Source organism: Silurus aristotelis (genome assembly GCF_946808225.1).
Source record: "Silurus aristotelis genome assembly, chromosome: 24".
Lineage (NCBI taxonomy): Eukaryota > Metazoa > Chordata > Actinopteri > Siluriformes > Siluridae > Silurus > Silurus aristotelis.
In genome coordinates this window covers 8,896,533-8,920,843 of record NC_139597.1, presented here as the reverse complement: position 1 = coordinate 8,920,843, position 24,311 = coordinate 8,896,533, and the positions used below count along the sequence as shown (strand labels likewise).

At 38.3% G+C, this 24,311-nt stretch overlaps 1 protein-coding gene across 1 annotated transcript in view; it reads right to left on the bottom strand.

Moving 5' to 3' along the window:
• cdk17 (cyclin dependent kinase 17) overlaps positions 1-24,311 on the bottom strand; it is a 48,414-nt gene that overhangs the window by 16,206 nt on the left and 7,897 nt on the right. The window contains exons 2-3 of the mRNA XM_083528934.1: positions 12,312-12,460; positions 4,837-5,001 (exon numbers count right to left, since the gene is read on the bottom strand). Coding sequence (XP_083385060.1) covers positions 4,837-5,001; positions 12,312-12,438 — 292 coding nt within the window. The 5' untranslated portion in view covers positions 12,439-12,460. The remainder of the gene's footprint in view (positions 1-4,836; positions 5,002-12,311; positions 12,461-24,311) is intronic.

The window sequence follows — 24,311 nt, the reverse complement described above, 5'->3', positions numbered from 1 at the left end:
CACCAAGCTGCTTGGCAATTTCCCCGTAGCCCTTTCCAGCCTTGTGGAGGTGTACAATTTTGTCTCTAGTGTCTTTGGACAGCTCTTTGGTCTTGGCCATGTTAGTAGTTGGATTCTTACTGATTGTATGGGGTGGACAGGTGTCTTTATGCAGCTAACAACCTCAAACAGGTGCATCTAATTTAGGATAATAAATGTAGTGGAGGTGGAGATTTTAAAGGCAGACTAACAGGTCTTTGAGGGTCAGAATTCTAGCTGATAGACAGGTGTTCAAATACTTATTTGCAGCTGTATCATACAAATAAATAGTTTAAAAATCATATATTGTGATTTCTGGATTTTTTTTTTAGATTATGTCTCTCACAGTGGACATGCACCTACGATGACAATTTCAGACCCCTCCATGATTTCTAAGTGGGAGAACTTGCAAAATAGCAGGGTGTTCGAATACTTATTTTCCCCACTGTATATATATATATATATAGAGAGAGAGAGAGAGAGAGAGAGAGAGAGAGAGAGAGAGAGAGAGAGAGAGAGAGAGAGAGAGAGAGAGAGAGAGAGATGAAAACATTCCATTATTTTTTATATTAAAACAAAGTCTAATACTAATTAAAATAATGGCTATGCTGTTGATGCCATCAAGTTAATCTGAAACATATTTGATACATGCGCACCAGACTCATGCCTCAAGCTACTAAATGTGTGAAAGTGTGTAAGGGATGGCATAGGAGTGATGACAAGATGGGCTTACAGCTGAGAAATTTAATATACTGTTTAAAGAATTATGAGATCAGCGTACTGTAACAGCTTTCAGATTCGGTTCTTTCCATCGCAACCAAGAAACTCAATTTCTTGGCCTGTCTTCTATAAGAAACCTCCCAATACTCCTCCATGTATTATAAGAAACCTCCCAAAACTCCTCCATGTCCTGTTTTCTGGAGAGCATGCACGATGCTGCACTTTTTCAGGTGTTGTATGGTAACCACGAAGAACATAGAATTAGGCCAACCCCCTGTTCTCAGCCTCTTTAGACTTGTTCATCACAAATAATTAACATTAGAAGAAGTGTACATCTCTCTTTCCCACACATGTATGGCAGGTTTTTTGTCTGACTTCAACGGTGACAGATAATAATGGCGGTGTGGAAGAGTTAAGCACGTCTGGACATGTCTGTCTCTCTTTTGAATAATGGCTGCGGGAAGGGAAACCACACACACGAACTCACTTTGCAAGCAACAGAATGGCTGTGACAAACTTCCTGCTACCTCACCTTCAAGCAGTCTTCTGAGTCATTTCCTGTAAACATAAGCATGCTCATACTGTGACTGAAATTCCCTCAAAAGGACTAGATTTTAGCTGCTATACATAGCAAAAAAGAGCATCAACCTCACAAGGAGGCTCTGCTTCTCAGAGACATTGGTTTTAAAACAGCCAATTCAGCAGCATCAGAACTATTTAAATTGCCACTGCACCAAAATATTAAGACATATATACGTATAAATCCAGAATCCCTGCCTTTTCCCTCTCAGACTCAACAAGAGCTTCTTTTGCCAGAATTTAAACATGTATTTCAAATAGCCTAAGGGCTCACAAAGGATACACACACAGTCTGGAGCTCTGCACGGGTGCTTTCACACTTCTTTTCGGCTCAAACGGCAATGCCCATTTTACATCCTTCCTATGGGAATCCAGCTACTTTTAAAACGTGTTTCTATTTTCTGTGGTTTTCAAAAAATGACATTTAAAACCTTCTGCTCAATCAGGTTGCTGCTCAGGGCACAAATAATTTTGGACTGTCCGTGAAGTGAAAAGAAAAGAAAAAGTTGTTAGTGAAAGAATTTAAGCATTTATATTGCATAAGAAATGCAACGTTAAAATATTTAACCACCAATATACAAGTGACTACCAATATTCTGCTTTCTGTTACACTGAAATTAAAAAACCTCTTCATTTAAAGAGTATGCATTTAATGACTGAATAAATTGATGGCATTTAAAACAAATGAAATATCCAATAAGCAGAGTATAATTCATTCCAGTTCTCCAGCACCGCAGGCCTTGAGTAAATACAGTGAGGAAAATAAGTATTTGAACACCCTGCTATTTTGCAAGTTCTCCCACTTAGAAATCATAGAGGGGTCTGAAATTGTCATCGTAGGTGCATGTCCACTGTGAGAGACATAATCTAAAAAAAAATATCCAGAAATCACAATATATGATTTTTTAACTATTTATTTGTATGATACAGCTGCAAATAAGTATTTGAACACCTGAGAAAGTCAATGTTAATATTTGGTACAGTAGCCTTTGTTTGCAATTACAGAGGTCAAACGTTTCCTGTAGTTTTTCACCAGGTTTGCACACACTGCAGAAGGGATTTTGGCCCACTCCTCCACACAGATCTTCTCTAGATCAGTCAGGTTTCTGGCCTGTCTCTGAGAAACATGGAGTTTGAGCTCCCTCCAAAGATTCTCTATTGGGTTTAGGTCTGGAGACTGGCTAGGCCACGCCAGAACCTTGATATGCTTCTTACAGAGCCACTCCTTGGTTATCCTGGCTGTGTGCTTCGGGTTATTGTCATGTTGGAAGACCCAGCCTCGACCCATCTTCAATGCTCTAACTGAGGGAAGGAGGTTGTTCCCCAAAATCTCACAATACATGGCCCCGGTCATCCTCTCCTTAATACAGTGCAGTCGCCCTGTCCCATGTGCAGAAAAACACCCCCAAAGCATGATGCTACCACCCCCATGCTTCACAGTAGGGATGGTGTTCTTGGGATGGTACTCATTATTCTTCTTCCTCCAAACACGTTTAGTGGAATTATAACCCAAAAGTTGTATTTTGGTCTCATCTAACCACATGACCTTCTCCTATGACTCCTCTGGATCATCCAAATGGGCTTTGGCAAACTTAAGACGTGCCTGGACATGTGCTGGTTTAAGCAGGGGAACCTTCCGTGCCATGCATGATTTCAAACCATGCCGTCTTAGTGTATTACCTACAGTAACCTTGGAAACGGTGGTCCCAGCTCTTTTCAGGTCATTGACCAGCTCCTCCCATGTAGTTCTGGGTTGATTTCTCACCTTTCTTAGGATCATTGAGACCCCACGAGGTGAGATCTTGCATGGAGCCCCAGTCCGAGGGAGATTGACAGTCATGTTTAGCTTCTTCCATTTTCTAATGATTGCTTCAACAGTGGACCTTTTTTCACCAAGCTGCTTGGCAATTTCCCCGTAGCCCTTTCCAGCCTTGTGGAGGTGTACAATTTTGTCTCTAGTGTCTTTGGACAGCTCTTTGGTCTTGGCCATGTTAGTAGTTGGATTCTTACTGATTGTATGGGGTGGACAGGTGTCTTTATGCAGCTAAGGACCTCAAACTGGTGCATCTAATTTAGGATAATAAATGTAGTGGAGGTGGACATTTTAAAGGCAGACTAACAGGTCTTTGAGGATCAGAATTCTAGCTAATAGACAGGTGTTCAAATACTTATTTGCAGCTGTATCATACATATAAATTGTTTAAAAATGTGGACATGCACCTACGATGACAATTTCAGACCCCTCCATGATTTCTAAGTGGGAGAACTTGCAAAATAGCAGGGTGTTCAAATACTTATTTTCCTCACTGTATCTATGGTCTTACATTATAAATTTGCCAGCCTACAACAATGATACTTAAACACAACTGTATATGCTGAATTTGGCAAAATTTATTTTTTAATCTAGCAGGTAAATGTTTCCAACTAAGGCTTGCAGTGCATTGGCTAGTAAATAACTCTTGCTAACTAAATTGATCTCACCGTATTGCTGAGAAATTGCAGAGTTGTTTTGTTAGAGTTGCTTTTAATGTATTTTATGCATTCTTTTTTTGTTTTTTGTTTTTTAGAAATGTTACTTTATTTTACAGTGCAGGGAAAATGCAAATCAGCTGTTCAAGCATGTAATATTTATTGCAGCAACACGAGATAAGCATTCGTGTTTACAAAATACTGGAAACAACAAAATAAGGTGAAAGAGTCTGATAATATGCTCATGCAATGTAATGTAAACTAATGCCAGCTACTTGTTGAAAACTGACAGGACTTGGATTGAATGTGGCATATATGTGCAAGTAGAGTTAACAGTTGGGCTTGAATGACAAAATCTTGCCCTCATTATTATAAATGCTTTAATAGTTTTTAAAGCATTATTCAAAATTCATTGCAGTATATTACGCATAAATAACGTCCAAAAAAGTTTTCAAACTTTAAAAGTAAATAAACCTTATAATTCAGACATGAAAACAAAATGCAAATCTACTCAGCTCCAGTAAATAATCATACAGCAAGGAAAAACTGAATTCATATGATCTCATCTCATTGAATTCAGGCTCAACAGTTAGTGCTGTTTAAACATAGCATTTACAGTAAATGTAAATTAGGTTATTAATAGAATTACACATTTAATTAGTCCACGATCAAGTCAGATGTTCTAATTAGTACAATATTAAAAAAAATCTATCAATTAATTACATTTTCTTAATGCAGCACAACTTGCATACACAGGAGATTTGTCTTGTTCAATACTTAACATGACAGTGGTGTGGTCTTTTTTTTGTAAACCAAACATGGAGTGGTATGTAGATAATCTTGTTTGAATGATATGCCTCCTCTTCTTTCTTGAGGAAACTACACTGACATAGAAGAAATACTACTATGTTAAATCCCAGCTTCACTGAAGGAACATGTTTCAGTAGAGTACATATTGTGAGTCAATGTTGTGTGTATGAACAGTAGGGTGGTGTGGGAAAAGTACCAATGGTGTGTGGGGAATGTGTGTGTATAAGACTGAAAAATTACCAAGTCTGCTTCCATTGCGTGGCATGACCATGAAGGAGCCCAGGCTGCCCCCAATGACGCTGTGAGGCCGGCGTAGTGGAGGCTTCTTAAATGAGCCTGTGTACTGGTGCAAGAACGAGTGCATACTATGAGATGAGGGTGGCCGTCCATTCCTCACTATGGGCTCTGAAAGGACAACAAAATAAACACTTTAATAATTAAACACTGTGGTTTACTATGTGTGTGTGTGAGAGAGAGAGAAACGCTAGTAAACATCGTATGACTGAGAGGATCACCTAACCCACCTATCATATTTCATGATCACAAAAGCCAATCAGCACACAGCAGTTGCTATGACAACACTCCCGGGAACCAAGATACAACTGTTGGCATCTGGAAAGCCTTAGATGATTGGTCCATATCTGTCACCATGACAGCATTTTACCAATGAACACATCTCTGTCACATGAACCCCATCATTCACTTACCAGCAAAGCATGTAGTACATTTACACAGTATGTCTTTCCCCCTCTTATTTGGCCATTCACTAAAGTCTGTGCTTTCCTCTCAACACTGGTAATAAATTAATGAAAACGTTGGGTAAATACAGACGACAGCAGTTATTTTCAACCACCTACACGTACCAGAAAACTAGATGCCTTGATGGTTGTGCATGTCAGAAAAGATTATTGCCAAAAACAAAGCCAAAGTTGTTCCCACCACATAAGCACTGAGAATCTTCTAAAGGCATAAAAAGTGAAGAGGGCCAACTTACTATTATATAGTAATTTTAGAAATGTTTCAAAATTTCTTGCATAAAGAGCATTTTAATGTTTAGACTTCAAGAAACATCGTTAGGCTTTTTTTTAAAATCAGATAACAAATTATGAAATTAAATGAAAATTCATCCCTGTAAAATGTACACCCACAACAGAACAGAGTGAAACAAACACTTGAAAGTAGACAGACAACTCTTTAATAATCTACTAAGCAGACCAATAATCACAATACATATTCCCATAAGGGAGTTGTTCCTTGCCACAGTGGCCATGGCTGCTCATCAGGGATAAATGCACACCATTCACCTTAACTCTTAAAATTCTGTAAAGCTGCTTTGAGACAATGTCTGTTGTGAAAAGCGCAATAGAAATTAAATTGACTTGACATATTTTGCAGTGAAATTACTGACATTTACTAGTATTACAAATTGATTAAGATTGAAAAGTAATAACTAGGTCAGGTAGGGCTTGGCACAGGGAAAGAAAATCAGCTCCCTACTATACTCTAATAACAATTAAAAGCTCATGAGTTCTGTCAAAGCTGTTAACAGTGACTTTAAATGGCACTTGCATGGGCATTAATTATGTAAACACCCATTAAACTGTAAACTGCTAGTTCAACAGAACCCTTCATAAACATGATCAAAGGATTATATATATATATATATATATATATATATATATATATATATATATATATATATATATATATATATATATATATATATATATTTATTTATTTATTTGTTTTAATAATTGGTTGTATTTTTTACCATTGAAACATTAAGGACATAAAAAAAATTATCTTACCTAAAGGCATTTAATTGCAATCCAAAAAGTGTTTTGCCTAACATGCTCCTTATCAGCCCTCAGATTCTCCCTCTGAAAACTTACTGTGTGCTTCTGTGTGAAAGTATCAGTGTGTCCTCCACTTTCCACCTGTCTGTTCCACCTGTGCCTGCACACACTTCTGCCAACACACCACCTGTCCTGCTGTCTAATTCACTACATCACCCTGCACTCCAACCTGTAATCAACACTTGCATGGTCACAGCACTGTGTTGTTTGGGTTACAAAAGCAGATAAACACAAAACAAACTGGGACAGAAATTATCTCCATGATCTGGAATAATAATTATTTAGATTTATATGGGTCATAATTACTTCTGTTTTACCCTCCATTATTATTATAAAGTCAAGGTTAGAAGTTTTTATTATTACTGCATCACATACACAACCAGGAATCATTGCTCCCTTTCCTTTCCAAGTCATGCTAGCTTCATTTGACTCCTTTGGTGTAAGTGCATAATACGTAGGTGACTCCTTGCATGCTTTTTCATCGTGGCTTGTTGCTAGGCAACAGCGCTAAAGTGAGAATGCCACAAGCTCTTAGGCATCAGTGGACCCTTGAAGTACCTGTCTCAGTGGCATCTCGGAGCCTTAAAACGTGTGCACATACACACCATTTTTAAAGCCCTGGGAATTCTTTCAGAAGAATGTGTGTGTGTGTGTGTGTGTGTGTGTGTGTGTGTGTGTGTGTGTGTGTGTGTACACATGCGTGGGTGGCAGAAGGTGTTAACTGAAGCAAGTAGAGGAAAAGAAAGTGACAATTTCAGTTCAGATGATTATGTAATGTAAGCTCCTGTAAATGATTCAGCAGCCAATCTTAAAACAGTGAACAATCCTGTCACCTCACCAAACATCTAGACCGAGAGAAAGAAACGTATAAATCATTTACCCTGGTTTAAAAAGGTGCACATCTACGCACTTTTGCTGTCAGAACAAACTGTTTTACTGGCAAAAACTAGTAAACTTATATTACTGACATTAATGCTTCAGGTTTATTGTTATTTAATTTTATTAATCAATTAATTATTAATTAAAGAACTATATACACATATTACATTTTCCCTTCATTTGAACTAGGAGACCCAAACCTGTGCATGACCCAAACCACCAGCATGACAATGTCCCTGTGCACAAAAGCCAGCTCCATGAAGATCTGCTTTACATGGGTTAAAGTGGAAGATCTTGAGTGGCCTGCTATAAAGCCTTGAGCTCAACTTTATTAAACACCGTTGGTATAAATTGGAACACTGAGTGCACCCCAGGCTCTCTCACCCTACATCAGTAGCTGGCCTTACTAATGCCCTTGTGCTTAAATGAGCACAAATCTCCACAAGCACACTCCAAAATATAGTGGAACATCTTCCCAGGTTATTACTAGAACAAATGGGAACTAAATGGGAAATAGTATGTTCAAAAAGCACATACCAATCTTATGGTCAGGTGTCCACAAACTTTTGTCCATATAATGCACAGAACAACTACCACACAGATAGCACACATGTGGTACAGAAACACATTCTTTGAGAGGTTTGAAGAGGCCGTCAGTTCAGTTCTAGTTAACAGAAATCTACCAGGAAGGTTGAGGCATAAATTATCCCACTCCCCTTTATCAAGCCCCTGCCAATGAACATTACGGTCAGGATGCTGCACTGTTCACACCTTCCTGCACTTCCGCTCTTGGCACAAGAGCCACAACATCTACCGTTTTCCTCTCGAAGCTTTTCAGAAGCAGTCGATGCAGAATTAATTGAAGGTGCAATAACATACAGCCTACGAAACACGTCCTAGAGTCGGATAACAGTGGAAGGTGGTATGGTTTTTCATGGTTAATGGCCCCAAGTAAATCTTCGATTCAAATCTACTTAGTTTGAATCAGCCTGTTTATTAATGAAGCCCATCACTCACAAGCACCCACCAGCAGAGGAGCTAATTCTGCCCATCGCTCTGTGTCACATGCGCCATACTTCACGAATCCTGCTCACAGTGCTATGTTGACTCTTATGTAATTACCAGCTGACCTACAGAAGAATAAATGAAAGGGGGACAAAAAAGGGAAGTAGAAGAAATAATGTGTTCCCTCCAGCCTTAATAGCATGGCTGTCTTTCCTGATAAAAACAGGAACACGAGTTCTTGGGTACATCTGCGTCTCCGGTTTAACCTCAGACCTCGTGTTTGCTCTTAGATAGCTCTAGTTGTTTAATATAATGAGTGAATCTAGTCACTAGTCACATATAGTCCAATTTATTTAAAATTTTATTTCAGGGAATTGAATGTACATTTAGCCTATAAAAAAATTAAAATAAAATAAAACTACAAAAATATATTCTGGGCATATTTAAATATTAACATGTGTCACACAGTAAAGCGATGAACCCTGCTACACTGTGTGGCCACTTTCAACACAGTATTGTATGGTGCTAGGAAAACCATCTTCTCCTGAACAACGAAGGAGTTAATAGTGGACTTGAGCAGGAGTGGTCATACCAAGTGCTAAACATCAACAGAACCCCAGTGGAGAGAGTGGACGGTTTCCAGTGCCTAGGTGTTCACATCATGCAGGCCCTGTCTTGGTCCCGTCACATCAACACCCTGGTGAAAAAAGGCCCGGCAGCATCTGTACCATCTGAGATACTCAAGGGACTTTAAACTACCCTCTTACCTGGTGGTAAAGCTAATACATAAATGAATAAGAACATCAGATTTTATCCAAAACCATTACACCATGACAAAGATTAACAGGCGCTAAAGTTAAGACCCATTTTGCAAAACCAACATCAGGCAAGAAGCAAGTTTAATCTAGTTTTATAAAGAACAAGAAAGTTCATGTAAGTGTTATCATTTGGAAGTGCGACACTCCTAATAAAGCGAAAGAACGAGCGATACAATCTTGGTACACAATAATAAACACTGCTGTTGATGTTGGAGAACAAGGACATCCTTAAGAGGGCAAAACTATAGGGCTAGAAAGAACCTCAAATAACATCAACTGCAAGTTGATAAAATAAGGGAAATTTGTATACTTTTTTTTCTTCTTTTTTTTTTTTAAAGGGTACCGAGTACGGTCCTACCGTCAAGACTAAAACGCTGCTGTTAAGAGTTTAAACTAAAAGATACCAGTGCTATAAAGCCAAGGTTTTAAAACAACAAAAAAAACCCAGAAAATTGAGGACATAAATGATTTCATTATGGTTTAAATATATGAAAAAAACAAGTACAATATAGCTGCAAAAACCAATGTACTCAATATGGACAAAAGTATTGGGACACCTGACCGTCACAAACTGTTATTATGACGTCGGACAGCTGCATGAAGATATGCTTTACATGGGCTGGAGTGGAAGATGTTGAGTGGCCTGCTATAGAGATCTGACCTCGACCCTACTGAACACCTCTGGGATGAACTAGAATGCTGACTGTACTCCAGGGCTCCTCACTCTAAATCAGCACCTAACTTTACAAGCACCCTTGTGGCTGAATGAGCACAAATCAATATACATGCTTCTATTAGGAAATATTATTGGAAGGTATGGGATGAGTTTCCACTGTTATGCCGATGATCCCTATACATCTATACATCAAAACCAGACAAAACATCTCAATTGACCAGGTTAACTGAGTGTGTTAAAGAATTAAAAGACTGGATGACTCATAACTTTATTATTTAACTCTGATAAGAGATTTTGCTCATCGGCCCATAAACCAGTATACAGAAGCTCCAGCATTTCAACTTGCATTTAGAAGGATGTACTGTAACTACTAGTTTAACAGTAAAATACCTGGGAGTTATTTTAGACAGTAACTTGTCTTTTGAAAATCATATTACAAAAACCTTCTTTCACCTTAGAAATATTCCTAAGCTAAGAAACATGTTGTCTATATCTGATGCAGAGAAGCTTGTCCACGCATTCATGACCTCCAGACTGGACTTTTGTAATGCATCACTAGGTGGATGTCCTGCATCATTGATAAACAAGCTGCATTTAGTCCAGAATGCAGCAGCCAGAGTTCTCACAAGGTCAAGAAAATATGACCATAACAGCCCAATCTTCTCGTCCCTACACTGGCTACCTGTTAAATTCCGAATCGGCTACAAACTATGGCTGCTTACCTACAAAGCCCTAAATGGTTTGTCTCCCATGTATTTATACAGTCTTCTAACATGCTACCATCCATCATGCTCTTTGAGATCTCAAAACTCTGGACTTCTAGTAGTTCCTAGAATAGAAAAATGTGGCAAAAAAGGGTGGCAAAGCATTCTCACATTTACTTTGGAACAGTCTTCCTGACAGTTTTCAGGGCTCAAACACACTCTCCCAGATTAAGAGCAGATTAAAGACATAACTTTTTATGTCCTACACATAACACATATCATAACCTTGTTCTCCAGTACATCTGATCAAATTTATTCACATTTATTTAATTGCCTGTTTTACTTATAATTTGTTACATTATGTCTGTACTACTTCTGCACTGGAAGCTCCTGTTGCCAAGTCAAATTCCTTGTGTGTGTAAACATACTTGGTAATAAAGCTATTTTTGATTATCAACTTGTGCTTGATAATATTATGAACAGCACCTAAGCTAATTCCTCTCCACTGCTTTTTTTTCTTTATCTACCCATCCCGAGGCATCCCGAGGTTACGCCAGCTCCAGTTGTGTCCCAACTCATCAAGATTATGGACCTTTAAAGAAGTAGATGCTGACCCCGCAAACATCCCGAACCATCTAGAGACAAAAGAGCGCCATTTGTCTTCCACTTCATGTAGAGTTTGGACATTGGACCTCTTAAAATTTTTAAGGCTCTGGCATGGAGGAGTTGGTGTTGCATCTATGATGATCTCAAATTTTTTGCTATTTTGGTTCCACAATGTCAACTGACCGTATACGACTGTAGAAAGGACATTACTCATATCATCACACTAGGTATTCATAGTAGTTCTCACTCTCCAGTGTTTTGTGTTGTTTTAAGATTTATAAAAATCACACTAATAAAATCACCCAAATGAGAATGGGTTCCTCTCAAGGTTTCTTCCTCATTCATCTAAGGGAGTTTTTTCTCACCCCAGGCTGCTTATCAGGGATAAATACAAATACTTCACTTTAATTCTTCTGTTCTGTAACACTGCCTTGAGACAATGTCAATTGTGAAAAGAGCTGTACAAATAAAATAAAATGAAACTTAAATCTCCACAAACACACTCCAAAATCTAGTGGATCATCATGAGATATTAAAACAGCAAATGGGAACTAAATGCGGAATGGGATCTTCAAAAAGCACACCTTGTGATCAGGCTTCCACAAACGTTTGTTCATTTAGTGTATTTATTGTGTTATATTCTATGTTGCATTCACTTTTACAATTAAAGTTGCTCCTTAACATGGCAATGAGACACATCTGTAAAAGATCTCACTGGTTCCGGATTGAAAGAAACAGACGACAGGTGATGGTTCAACAGATAGCGCTTTCTTTTACTTTTTCATTCACTTTTTCCCCAATGCTTTCCTTCCTTTGTACTAACGCCGGGATACACACCCACTAGCAGTAACAGACATCTTTCCTCGATGCCAGCACGTAACCCACGCACGCACACTCACGGATTGGCACGCCTTTACTTGGCATCCTCTACTTTCCCACACACGTCAGCTCTGCCCTGTATCTCTCTCTCTCTGGTATCTGTTACATCCGTTTCTAGCCTTTTGTAACCCTTGAAAAGATTTTTATTGTCACCCTCATGGCTCTGCCCTCCCACCACAATGCTCCACTCCCACACCATACAAATCATTAGCAATCTTTCATAAAAAAAAAAAAAAAAAAGGTTAAACCCATTTAATACTGCACAAAACTGATCACAATTTATCCTACTCACCACTGTCCTTACTGCTGTTCTCCTCTATGGTCATCTGCTCAGCGAGTTCCGACAGAGACTCATCAATGGTCTGGCTTCCTCGCAGTGTGAGCGACAAACGCCTCTTAAATCGCTTCATCTTCTCCATGGGCCTCTGAGGCAGTGGAGGCCTAGAAGTGGGGGATGGAAGCATATTTTTTAGACAATAATATCTGGAAAATCGCAGCATAATTAAAAATTGATAATAGCAATAAAAAAAATGTAATCACATTTGTAGCACGTAATTTCAAAGACACTACACATTGTGCTCTGCTGAATTTTTCAGCAAATTCCTCTGGGACACTCATACACCAGACTTCAAAAATGGGTCACATGTTGGGTGCAAAAAAAAACCTCCTTCATGAATAACCAAGAGGCTTTTAATAAAACATTCACAAGAGGAGGAACCTCTAGACACCTCTCCACATTAATAAAACGCACATTCACGCACAAGACTTTAGAAATGTAGATATCAACAAACAAACCTCTCTGAACAGAAAGATATTTATTAAATAGAGTGGGAGGAACCCAAAAACATCATTCCAGCATAACCTCTCTGCATAGACACATACTCTTCAGCTGCTTATACTACTTGCAGATGTGCTGCAAGAGCTGGGAAATTCATAATTCTATTTGAAAGGTTGAAGATTTTCATGCTGTAAAGTAATGGTTATATTAACCAATATTTTTTTTTTTATAAAATGGTGAGTCAGAGACAAAGTACTAAACTGTAATTGTGCGTACACACAAATCAAGGCAGAGGATTTTAAGATATGATGGAAAGAGATTACTGGGGAGTTATTAGAAAAAGCATGTCAGCGACTCAGCATCAAGGTGACAGCGCTCTTTTGACTCATAATAAAAGGGCTCTTTCTAATGCACCAGGCTGGTTCTGTATGTGTGTGTGTGTGTGTGTGTGTGTGTGTGTGTGTGTGTGTGTGTGTGTGTGTGTGCACACAATAGGCAGAAACAGTTTTGCTACCTCCCTAGAAAAGATGTTTCCTGCTGCCTGAAGCCACACAGTCAGCATGGATGTATTGAGAGAAATATGAAAAATGTACAGTACATGCTCTCTGAAATCCCTAAAAGTATGTACATCATAGGGCCAAAAACAGGTTTGTGCTTTGTTCTTTAGTATAAAAGACACTACAGGAAGTGTTTATTCATTTCTATTACCTAATGCCAAAACCAAACTGAAAACCAAACAGAAAAGCAATGGGTAGGTTTCAAATTCAGAACAATAAAATCTAGACTGCGTTTAAAAGCACTTCTGAGAAGTGACACTTTACGAAGGTTGTAGGTAGAAGAGTTCATTGCACAGGTGACGCCAACAGGCAAGCGTTTACACACCGCACCATGAGTCCCACAAGAAGTGGTCACAAGAAAAGGTCAGAAAATCAGCTTGTATTAAAGAGAGGTGTAAAAATTTATTTCTTTAAATTTTGAGCAAAACAAAGCCAAGAACCCATGAACGCATGCAGGGTAAAAACAGTGAAACTAGCGTAGGACACCAAGCAAATTACAAAATTCATTGTTGTGCTCCATCATAACTTATTGCACACAATTATTTAATATGTTTTGAATTGTGTTTGTGGTTAGATTAGGTGAAATGTGTATCCATGTTGTGGTGGAACAGTGTGTGTGTGTGTGAGTGTGAGAGAGAAGAGAGAGAGAGAGAGAGAGAGAGAGAGAGAGAGAGAGAGAGAGAGAGAGAGAGAGAGAGAGAGAGAGAGAGAGAGAGAGAGAGAGAGAGAGAGAGAGAGAGAGAGAGAGAGAGAGAGAGAGAGAGAGAGAGAGAGAGAGAGAGAGAGAGATTGAATGCTTCATCTGTGTGGTCACAAATAAACAAGAAGGTAAATGCAATGCTGGCTAATGTGTGCAGTTTTAATTTTAACATTTATAATCCCAAGAATAAATGAAATGTTTAAATAAAATGGAGACTGAAGAATAAATAAACTGTAAATACTCTGGAAATAGAGAAAGAGAAGAGATGCAAGCATCCAAACATGTGAGCACACCCCTATGTATATGCTGACAGAGCACATCTTGTCAAACAGCTGGTATCTCAAACTGTAAAGTGTGAGACTTCAGACACACCCTGCAGCTTGGTCAGCTTTAAAGCAGTTGACATTCCAATGCGCGAGATCTGCTCAGACAGGCCACGACAACCCAGACTTATTTGCCACAAATGGACAAACACACAGGTTGTTTAAATGGGGTTCTTATGTAAATCACACAAACGATCAAAGTTTAGATTCAAAATGTCACTCACAATTTCCAACTTCATGTGTGAATAAAGAATTCATTTATTACCATAATATGGTAAATTGTCAGAAGCCTTATAGAATGCAAATAAAGCCAAAGCCACAGTTGTCATATAAATGTATATCTGTATGCTGTTTCAGTTCAAGGAAACAAATAGGGTCTTAAAAGGTTAGTTATTGTTCCATATATGTTGAATCAAATGTATTACCTTTATTATTAAATAATTATAATATATTTGATACACAGGGCCTGCAAAAGTGGAAGCAGCCTCCCAGAAGAGCTTCAATTAAAGTAAAAAAAAAAAAAAAAAAAAAGGTTTTACAATGAAACAGAAAGAAGGAATTATTTTTGGCATATATTAATGGCTAGTTATCATAAAACAACTGTCGGTTTTGGCTTGGTTTTGACCATACATTGTCGTTCATACTGCAGTTGTTAATTACCAACAGCCTCTTTATAGACACCCACCTAAAAAGCAAGCCAGTAAGCCTGGTGCAAGAATTATAGTTTGAACCCCACCTGCTCGTTGCCGCTACCCTTTTTATTATAGGCATTTCATTTAACTTCTTGCACGTACGCATGCTCGAATGCACACAGCCTTGTAACCACCCCCTCATGAGAAAGCAGTCTTTGATGTTGGCACATAAGGGAGAAGACATGGGCTGCTTCTTTAAAGCTAAGCACTTTCTACTCTGCTGGGGACCACCTCATTAAAACACAGCCCAAGTGCATACACCTCTTGAAAGCTTGCAACACACCTTGGACACCCTTATTCATTTTCTGCCTTTGAGTCTAGTTTTGAAAGAAAACTGAGCTGCAGTGGAGCTACACTCTTGGTACATTCCTGTCCAGTGAGCGCATAGTACACGGGACAGTGCTGGCTATTGTTCCTTTGCCCTCTATTCTCCATCAAGCCTCTATGCCATACCAGGTTGGCTGGCAGTCTCTTATGCCCCTGACAGCAGCAGTCCTGTGGATAAGCATGTAGGAAAGAAGGCAGGCTACAGAAGAGGCCAGAAATGCGCTACAATCAGCAGGAATTCATTGGCATTACAAGGCTGTCTTGCAGGCGTGGACAAATTTATTAGCTAGTCCACTAGACTAGTAAAAGCTCCAATGAGTTTTACTGGATGTTTCACTGACCAGAAACTGACTATGATAAAAAGAGGCATCTGACAATATAGAATTCTCTTAACAAGTAAGCATACTAATACAGACAATGAAAAATAATGTGGAAGTGATCATTATTTGCTAGCAAATGTTATAATGTAGCAACAACAAAAGAGAGAAACGGTTAGCAAGACTTTAGCTATTAGATGTAGTCATCGGTCTTCATAATTAAATGTTAAAGAATAAGAACCTTCAGTAATTGTCAACTCTCCCTGGCACCTTTATCTTATATTGAGATGTTGAACTGTGAGGTGTCTTTGAGTCAAACAAAGTATAACCTTAACCCATTATTTTTATTTGTGTTCCCACAACGCTACATTTTTATTTTAAAAAATCGACTAGGTCATCTGAGCCTGCTAATCCATCAAGGTGCTACTAAAATGTTTTCTTTTCAGTCAGATCTCTCCTTAGCCAATGTCTATAGAGCAGAATACTTCAGGAAACAAAAGCAACTTGTTTTTCGCTTTCTGGTCATTTAACCTACAGTATTTATCCACAGGGAGACTATAAGGTGGGAACACAGAGACGAAATCTGCTTCTTCTACATGCTTATGAACATTCTTATTGAAATTTTAAAGAATGAAAAAAGAAAGGAAGGACAAGAGTTTTATATATACCCATGTTAAAAATACTCCATACAGACTTGGAAAATGTTAAAAGCCTGACATGTTTCAACCTTTCACATTTCTTTTACATTCCTGCCATCTCTGTTCTATTTTCCCCCCTCTCTCCACTGCTCAAAGTCAAAGTCAAAACACTTTCAGTGAATTTCTGATCCCACTAACCACTAGCTTATTAAAGCCTGCATGTTAAAATCAGAAAACATTTAGTGTGTGTCTTAAAGGTGCCTGCACATGTGCCTTTACTCAATAAAGGTATACGCACACACAAACATCAAAACTGATACGGAGAATTGGCCTTCAGAAAGCTCATGCAGGCCCAGTCAAAACAAACATCTCCTGTATGTGTGTGTGCCTAAATGTGTGATGCAAGGTTATAAATGATAAGCATGAGCATTCAATGGTCCTAAATTTAATACAAATTATAAAAGAGAAAAAAGGCCCTCCTTTTTTCTACCTTAACAAGATTCTACTAGCTGCAAAGCTGATAATTTTATAAAGCCCCTTATTACAGATCCATAATACAATCATTCTTGGGGTAAACAGAGTGCACAGACCAATTAATCTGCAGAATACATCAAACTATTTAAATGTAATTCATTCATATCGTATTAATATCCAATTGCAGAATTGTATATGACATACTAGATCTGAATTTGGTTGTGTTTGGGTTATGTCTGGGTTAGGTGTAGCTTTGTAGCAGAATGTCAGTAGCATCCTGTTCCCAAACACATGCAGGCAGACCCTCAGATGCAAATACACACATACAGTCTTGCAAGGACTTGGTTTTTTTTGTCTGGTGGTTCAACATATGGAGGTCGATTAATGTCTGACTTCAAACACTTAAAGCAGGCTGAGGCATCACACAGCAACCTCATTAATCACAGTCTACAGAGGGAGAAAACTGGGTTAGGCAGTTACATGCACCCCCAATCAACCACACAGGCATATAAGCACAACATGCACATGCACACAGACACAAACACACCTTAAAGTCAACTAAACTGCACAAAAGATGATTACGATCCAAGGTTTCTGGAAGAAACACCGTTTGTAAGATTCATAAACACTGGAATTGCCCTCTTTGGCAAGACTATAAAGGTACTTGCTGTTCTCTCTCCCACAAAACCATAAGAATTTCTTCCCATCACTATGGCAACCCTCCTCCCATAGTCTGATCAGCATCCTCTGTTTCCCACAGATTAGAATCTGTAATCTACCCCCCTTCCATTTTGGAGAGGAGGGGGGTTTGTCATGGTGGGACAGAGACAGACAAAACGTGAATAAAGAACAGAGAAAGAAAGATGCCTTTGTGTTTAAGTAAAAGGCATGAAATCACCACAGTAACTTAAGGACTTCAGCCAAATAGCAGGCAAGCAATGCAAATAACCAAATAAACCAAGACACACACACACACACACAACATTAAAAGCATGGGGTACACTATTGTGAAATGTTGATTGTTCTCAGCTTTAATACTATAACATGAATGCCCTGTCTGTTACAGACCATATTAGTGAAACCCTCAATCACTGCAATGTCAACGTCAGATATACACTGATTTTATTTCACATTATTAATGAAACTTAAGAGTAAGAGCAAGTCAAGAGTATTTAGGCATTGGTGATAGATAATTAACATTTCTAAACACTTGCCCAAGTCTTTCCAGATTCCTACTCATTGGTTTGATCAAGTAATTGTGTGTGTTGTGTTGTGTTAATAGAATAGAACAGAACAGAACAGAACAGAACAGAACAGAACAGAATAGAATAGAATAGAATAGAATAGAATCAGCGTAAACATCATAGGACATCAAGGTCCTGTAGAATAGATTCAATAACTATAGTGCACTAGACTCGTGCCTGCATGGTTCAAAAGCGAGAAAACTATTTTTCACTAACACTATCAGTTTACCTTCACAGTTGATCAGACCCTGAATCATTAAAACCTTCTGCCTCTAGATAGTATTTTACCAGCATGTGTGCCTCCACATTTGCCAAGATGTGCTGTTACACACAATGCGTCATATGACACATGAATAATGATAGAACTCACAATTTGGACCTTTTTGCTTGTTGACCACTTGTATGTTCTCAATACCAAAACCACATTCTAAGATTAAAAAAATGTATAAATAATACAGCATACAGGGTACAAATGGCAACCAGTTCCGGATATATTATTTTATCAAGCCTATGGCACTACTTTACATAGATTTACCTCATGCTTGATGTTACATTTCTTTAACAGTGTACACTTTTTATAAAAAGTGCTTTAGTTTTCCTGACTTGGTAACCTCGACAGATAAAGACTGCGTACACCCAGACATTTAGTAACTTCCGACAGAGGAAAACACACCAAACGGTGTCTCCGTGGTCCCTTCTATCGCAGCTGACCAACCTGTGTGTGTGTGTGTGTGTGTGTGTGTGTGTGTGTGTGTGTGTGTGTGTGTGTGTAGCTCTAGAACAGTATGTGCATTAACACACATTTAATTTTCACTTAGTCTTTCCTTATCTGCAATGTCTTCTGTACATGTTATCTTAATTACAAAAAAAGCCTGATAATTGACAAAACAAAGAAAGGGAGGGAAGTAAAAAAGGAAACAGTGGGGAAGGGTGGGGTAGGGGACAGAGGACATGTATTTGTAAATCTGCTAATCTGGATAATGTTAAATAAAAAATGTCCACATTAAACATTTTTTTTAATGTTTGCTGTTTGGGGAAAGTTGTATTAATAATTGATAAAAATTACAATAAAAAAAAAAATATTACAGTAAAATAAATCTTTTTTTTTTATTGTTTGTTCCTTTCTGTTCCCTTGTGGAGAATGCAAAGTAAAGACCAGGCTTTATTTATCTGTAATCAACTAGATCACATATACCACCTGTAACGCTAATGATCATGATATTGCTCAGCACACCAACAGCAACGAGACTAATGACCTCACCTCAAGTTCACACACTGAACACTGAAGCTTCTTTTTAATAATTTGGTCAAATTAAATCCAGAACAACCCCCCCAAAAGATCATAATCTTTAGCTTCACCTCACAGCTCTACAAATTCACATGTACTTACTCCGGGATATAAAATAAAGAAAATTAAAAGTCCACATGATTTAGTCATATAACATCATCTTATCATAAAACTTGAACAAATAACTGAATGCCAAACAAGGAAATATGTCCTAGCTCACAATATATATATAAAAAAAAAAAAAAAAAAAAAAAAACCCAGTAAAAGAAAGTTTTGCTCCCAAGGATTCACCAATGAGGATCACTGGATATGGATGCACATTGATTCAGTGTCCAGCACATTGCAGATCCCAAAAACCCCATCAGCAGGTCAAAGATCAGCAACTTTTCAACGACACAAGCACTGGAAGTGCAATATCCTTTGTCTGAGTCAGAGAAATTGTACAGAGATTGGTCAGCATGAATAACTGCTGTAATCTAGCAATGCAGGACAAATTCACACTAAACTAAATGAGAAATCAATAAAGGTGGGCTTGGCCTCTTAGTGATATTTGAGACAAACTAATGGGACTAAACATTTGTGATAAACATGACTTGAGGATGCATTCCCACTCCATCCAGCCACACTAGTATTGATTTAGGTGACTAAATAATAAATGAATAACACTTACAGAGCTTAAAGCATAAGTATAAAAAAAAAAAAAAAAAAAAAAAAAAAAAAAAAGCAGAAAGCTTCAAATAAACACACTCTCAGTACAAGTTATTTCAATAGGTCTGTGATGGCACAGCATGATCTAGCATGATCATGTCCTTATACAAGACCGCAGTCAGCAAGTTGCTACTAAACAGAGCACACAGAAACACAAACAGACCAATATGAATCTATAAATGTCTCAGTCAGCCACCCATCCAGACTGAACAAATACATACAATGAATCCTCTGTGTGCCTCAACTCATCACCCACACCAACACATCATAAGAAAGATGAATGGGTCCAGCAAATAGGTGACTATTGCAGCAAGGAAAGAGACTGAAGATCTGCTCTTCGTTATGTGAGTGGAAAGAGAAAGAATGCCAAATTGCAATAATTAATGAAGATTAACAGAAACGTAAACATATTACATCCTTTGTTACAATATTTTATCGTCTAAGCGCAAGGAGTTGAAGATCTGTTAAAATGGCTGCATTAAAATGCAATGTATGCCTAGAGCTAAACATTGGCTCTGAGTTCATCACTTATGATCTGTGGCTGGGTACTTCTAAGAACACAACATTCCCTGCCTGGGAGCTAAAGAGATCTCACTTTGATCCCTGACTCCAATAATCAAGGTTCAGAGTCTATAACCTGTACTGCATGCTACAGACAAAAAAATATAACCTGTGTACATGGTAATTAGCTTCGGTATATTCCAACGTTATAGGCAATAGTGCATCATGGTTTATTGTTCCACAAATTTTAATTATATTATATATATATATATATATATATATATATATATATATATATACACACATACACATACTCACATACACATACACATACACACACCTACATGCAACAGCAGACAAAGTTGAAATATATTAAGCATTATAAGACTTTGTGCTTGACTTTCACCTATGATAATAAAACAGAGACTGATGTGGATGATACTGACAAGCAAATGCAAAATCGTTTTTCAGTTCAATTATTTTGAATGAATGAACACTGTAATACTCTTTAGCTATACTATATACCCACAGCCTTTAATAAAAATATATGGTGGTGCATTACTTAGAATGATGAGCATTTCTAAAATGGACAAACAAAGGGAATTTCACCTCTGTGTAAAAGACTTGTACCTTCACAATGTGCATGCACACACCCCTATCCACACTCACAAAATAAAGACAAGAATGCAGCAACAGACTGTCAAAGTTGTAAGCAAGTTAGAACATGAGCATACATCACCAGCACTTACGTAATGTCTGTGACATTTAAACGCCTGGGAATGAACTGAGAAGATCACGAGCAAAGCGATTTAAGATCTACATTTAAGACCGGAGTGTCCTAATAACAGTAAACTCTAACAAGAGAACAGAAGAGAAAGAACAAGAACAAGAGCAAAGAAGACTGGCTGACATACAAATGGCATATTTTATGGTCAATGCTACTAAAGCAACTGTCTCTCAGGTAACGTTAACAGTTATTTGCATGTTTCTAGCTATTTGTGTCCTGAACACACGCACACGCGCACACGCACACGCACACACACACACACACACACACACACACACACACACACACACACACACACACACAGCCTGTTTGCCAGTCCAGTATTAAAACAAACTCAGAAACTCATTTCTCCTGTCACTATAGCCAGTAAAGAATGGTTGAAAGAGGTGTGTGTACATATTTGCTTTTGATAATCACTTTTAATCTCCATGATTGACTCTAGCATGGTATTTCTGCTCTGCTCTCTCAACACACACACTGTTTCTTATTAAAGACAGTTTAAAATGAAAGGTTGGTATATTAATAAGGCGTTGAGCAACCACAAGCTAACAAGCCAGCTTTGACGCACTTTGGCACAAAGCAGAGACAAGTCTCTTGAACTGTACAGGAGGCCGGAAGATCATTCTTCCAAAAGATATTTCCTCAATTGATGTTTTGATGGTTGTGGTTGAGAGAGAGGGGGAGAACCTTTTGAAATGTTGCTACAAAATCAGGGTTAAGATCTGGTGACTATAAATGCCATACCACATGATTTACATCAGGCACTGTCCTGTAGAAGACCACTTCCATCAGGATCGAATATGATCAATCACAGGATAAAGTGGCAGCATCAGAATCAATCAAAATGCCTTTATGTATTGATTTACAGTAACCTTTTATCTAAGGGGACAAATGGAGCCAAACCACACCTGCACTATCTCCCCCATTGCATCACACAGCTCCTCTGATTAGCTTACAATTTCCTTCCCACAAATCCAATTAATCAAAAATGCAAATGTCACTTTAGTGACGAAGCCTATTGAAACAGCCAGCTAAACAGACTATGGGACTACAGCTCAGGCCCCAATAGTACAGGATGGGGTTTTGGTTTTACTTTAGAAACACACACAATAGAAACTATACTCAGGTCATTTAACAGTTAGTGAAAGAGGACACCCACTTCACATTGTAGGGCCCAGAAGGAGGACACTGGCCCACATTATCCATCTATCGCATGTGCACTTTCTTTTTCACTCCCTCTCTCTCTCTCTCTCTCTCTCTTCAATTTCACACATCCCACCTGAGGGATGCTCCACTTTCCTAGTTTGCAGAGTCCATATTTAGGCTGTAGCATGCAGAAGTCTAATGCAAAGTCTAAAAATCAGTTTTAAATGCAATCTGGTCATGTGAAGGTGGTGACAGGCTGTCTTTATACACCAGTGTACATCAAACTGTCTTGCTTAGATTTATTTTCTACAGAAGGTAGATTGCTTTGCTCATTTTGTCACCAGGTGACCTCAAACCGGCTTGGACTGCGGCGTGCTAACTGATAACAGATAAGCGGCCGCTTTGCCACTTCAGTCATATCAGTAGGAGACTACCCAGCCCATGATCCTCTTTATTTCTCTGATCTTTATGATGACTCAAACTTTCCTGTCATTGTCCCAGCAGGTGCGTCATTCCAGAACACAAGCATACACAGCTATGAGCTATGCACTTAATATGCCCATATATGCCAAGACCGGCTCATCATTAGTATAAGCAGCCATGTAAGGCATGTAACAATCACATGTATCTTGTCCATATTTCCATAAAAGATAATATTGTGATACTTAACCCCACTACTGTCAATATTCCATGTTTTTTATACTCTAAGCAGTTGGTGTTGCCTAAAATGCACATCAATGTCGAGTTAGTAAAAATAACATTTAATCTTTGTTTGGCTGTATAGTGTAATAAACAAAAAAAAAACTATCTGGCATCAACCGAAAGACGACTGGTTCCCTTAATCTGGTATCTTTCAAACTTTCTTCAACAGTTTCCCTATTGCTTGTTCATCTGCATCAAGGTTTTCTAGAAAGCTTGCTGCTTTTAGGCTTTCGCTGCTTACATGCAAAAACAGATAAATTTATTTTAACACTTCTGGCAATAAATAAGGCAACAATTTTAAACTGAACAAAACCAATAATATGTAATACTGATATAGGATTGTGTTTCTTTTTAGAGATATATTCTGGGATGTTTGTGGAAGTCTACATCCAAACTTTTCTGTCATGATTATCTGCATATTTTTTTGCTTACAGAGCACTGCACATACAGTGGTTTCCCAGTAGAACATTCCGTAGCCTAATATTACAAAGGAACAACATTTCACTTAATTGCCACCACACCTTTATATTCAAATCTTAGCATTGTCCTTCTATGGACATTATTCACACAAACATCTTTAGTACAGTGTTCCATGACACTGCATCCAGCTATAGGAAAAGCATTATATAAAGTAACTGTCCATAAGCTCCTGAAACAATGGATCCCAGCATCATTTAGTGTAGAATCAATCCAACCTGATCAAAGACAGACAAGGTTTCAAAGGGGACATTGTCTAGCACAATAATTTAGTGAACAGTATTTGAGTTTCCAGTAAACAATGTTGTACACTATTTGCATTCTGAGATGGTACGGTTTCAGTGATAAAGAGAAAAATACCACACTAATCATGGTAGGATAAACAACATACTTTTTCCCCCACTGTATGATGGTGAGGTTTTGCACAGAACTTTAAAATGGCACACAATTTCGCCAATAGCAGGCAGTTTGGACAGTTGGTCTCAAAATGTTAATGTTCAGCAGTCTTCAACGGACAGGCTGTACTCTGGGACTCTCAGCCCAAGGCTAACATGATGAATTTGCATTCATGAAGTGCAAGTCACAGTACCAGGCCTAAGGTGAAAGATACAATCAGTACAAACCTTACGTCTG